The sequence below is a fragment of the Cucurbita pepo genome, unplaced genomic scaffold (assembly GCF_002806865.2).
Source record: "Cucurbita pepo subsp. pepo cultivar mu-cu-16 unplaced genomic scaffold, ASM280686v2 Cp4.1_scaffold002166, whole genome shotgun sequence".
Taxonomy (NCBI): domain Eukaryota; kingdom Viridiplantae; phylum Streptophyta; class Magnoliopsida; order Cucurbitales; family Cucurbitaceae; genus Cucurbita; species Cucurbita pepo.
This window is the reverse complement of record NW_019648256.1, coordinates 952-3,253: the sequence shown is the minus strand read 5'-3', so window position 1 is coordinate 3,253 and position 2,302 is coordinate 952. Positions and strand designations below refer to the sequence as shown.

Genomic DNA, 2,302 nt, shown 5'->3' with positions numbered 1-2,302 from the left:
TTTTACATGCGCCTTGTAGGTGCGATTAGGGTGTCTCCAACGATGCCTTAGTCATAATCTCATTCAGATGAGAGGACCACATAGGTAGATGAGCGTTGGCTAGATTGAGGGTTATAACCTCCTTTGTGATGTTTATGTTATGGACCCTACTAGGAAGATGTCAACTGAAATCTAATAGAGAACTTTAAACAATTTCCGTAATGGAATAATGAGAACTATGAGTTGAAACTGACGTTAAGGTCGAACATCGAGAACCTATGATAAGGATGATGATGATAATGAAAAAGACTAGTAGAATGTCTCACCAAGATATCTTAGAACTTCAAGAACGAAACCCTATGAGAAAGATAAGCTCAAAAGAGCTGAACCCTTGAGAATCAACGACCCAAATAGGCCAAAGAAAGAGAATTTCATAGCTTCCTCCTTTTACCCTAAGTTGAGCTTAAACGGACCGAATAGACTAAGAGATAGCTTAGGAAAACCTATAACTTAGAAATAAATTCCTAGTATGAATAAGATACTAAACGAACCAAAAACAAATCAGTAAGAGTAAGACTTCAGAACGAACTAAGAACAACAAGTAAGCCCACAACACGTGTACCGCATTTATGAGCTCTAACACCGCATTTATGAGCTCTAACGGTCTCTGGTTCACAATAAAATTTCCAACCAAATATATATATAAACTAGAAGACACTAATAAATCTAAATTACTAAAATAGTTTTTAATTTTATTGGGAGTATTTTCTAATTTTTTTAATTTTGGATTAGTTTTATTAATTGGTCTTATTTATTAAAATTAAAGATATAAAATAGATATATACCCCAAAATTGAGAGTGATTCAGGGAGAAAAGAAGCAAGAAAGTGAGGGGACTGGAGGGGAGTAATTCAAGTAGGATTGGAACTGAGTTGCTGGTAATGGCTCCAGTGTTCATCCTTCTAAACAAATTCGACGAAACAAACACTATTAAATTCTGCTTCACCATTATCAAACCATGATTTTCGTAGCAATGCAGTACAGTAGTGTGAATGATTACAACACAGGATTTCCACATCAATCATAAACAAAAGGAATCAAATCAAACGCACAAAACCTGTTAATCTTGCCTTTCCTCACGATCAATCTGTGATTCTGATTCTTTCAACTGCTTTTCTTCGAGCACTGCGCTGCTATGAAATCCGCGACGTCCTTGATGAACTCGGACCATTCTGGTAACTCTGGAAAACCGTAAAAGCTGTGAAACGCATTTGGATATTCAGTTAAGTAAGCTTCCTTACCTGATTTCTTCAATCCTTCGTAGTATCTCTTTTGCCAATCGATTAATGGATCTAATCCTCCAACCAACACTTTAATCGCTGGAAACCTCACCTTCGATATATCCACTGATTTTGGACCGAAAATGTTCACCGACGGGTGGTCTCTGTCAAATCCTTCCGGTAAAAAAGCCTTCCAGTACCAGTCCGTGCGGTCAATCGTCGACAATGGAGCTTTTATCAGTCTGATATCCGATTCCGTTCGCTCTTCTCCGCCGAAGAACGGTTGGATCGCGATGAGGCCGATGATCTCCAACTCGCGAAATTCGTGATCTCCAGATTTCAAAATCATGTGATGAGCGATGTTTCCACCAGCGCTGTCGCCTGCAACGAAGCACCGTTTCAGATCTACGTTCGCCGGTAATCCCTCAAACGAAGAACCGTCACCGTCGATGAATTTCAGAACATCGAAGCCATCTTCGTACTGGCAAGGACAGCGATGCTCCGGAGCGAGGCGGTAGTTCACAGAGATGACTACGGCATGGATTTCTCGAGCAAGCGACTGGCAGAAATCGTCGAGAAGTTTGGAATCAGGAGCCATATACACGAATCCGCCGCCGTGGAAATAGACAATCAACGGTAGCGATTCGGACGTTGATTCAGAGGTCGGAGCGTAGAGACGGAACCAGAGGTTTCGAGAAGCATCGACAGTGACATCGAAGCTTTTGACGCCATTCTTCGGTTTCTTCAGTGGAGGAGACTTGAAATCCATGAGGTTAGCGAGAAATCGATTAACCGAGACATCTGAACGACAGCAGATGTCGGTGCCGACGGCAATGGCAGTCAACATCATCTTCACCTTCCATGGGAGGCGGAGGGCTGAAAGAGCGTCGGACATTTCCGCGCCAGCGAGTTCGCTTGAGTTAGTGGGGAAGACGAGGATTAGAATAAAAAAAAGGCGATGATTTATTTATTATCTGTATATTAAATTATTTAGGTTCCGTCCAATAATGCCCCTTTCTATTTTCTTAATTTGTTTATTATATA

The 2,302-nt window shown here is 41.1% G+C and overlaps 1 protein-coding gene across 3 annotated transcripts; it reads right to left on the bottom strand.

Annotated features, from left to right (window-relative positions):
- Nucleotides 1-946: 946 nt before the first annotated feature.
- Nucleotides 947-2,231, bottom strand: LOC111786625 (probable carboxylesterase 18). Of its 3 annotated transcripts, none has more exons than XM_023666859.1 (2): nt 1,280-2,231; nt 947-1,236 (listed from the first exon to the last, which is right to left on the bottom strand). In XM_023666859.1, exons 1-2 carry the CDS (start codon nt 2,151-2,153, stop codon nt 1,172-1,174), a joined length of 939 nt encoding a protein of 312 aa, XP_023522627.1. In that variant the 5' UTR covers nt 2,154-2,231; the 3' UTR covers nt 947-1,171. The 3 variants fall into 3 exon arrangements, with proteins under 3 accessions (XP_023522627.1, XP_023522628.1, XP_023522626.1); XM_023666860.1 differs by having other exon boundaries at nt 1,371-2,231; XM_023666858.1 differs by having other exon boundaries at nt 947-2,228.
- Between the last annotated feature and the right edge of the window lie 71 nt (nt 2,232-2,302).

Excerpts from the sequence above, each read along its gene's own strand:
- LOC111786625 (XM_023666858.1), bottom strand. The coding sequence starts at position 2,153 with ATGTCCGACGCTCTTTCAGCCCTCCGCCTCCCATGGAAGGTGAAGATG.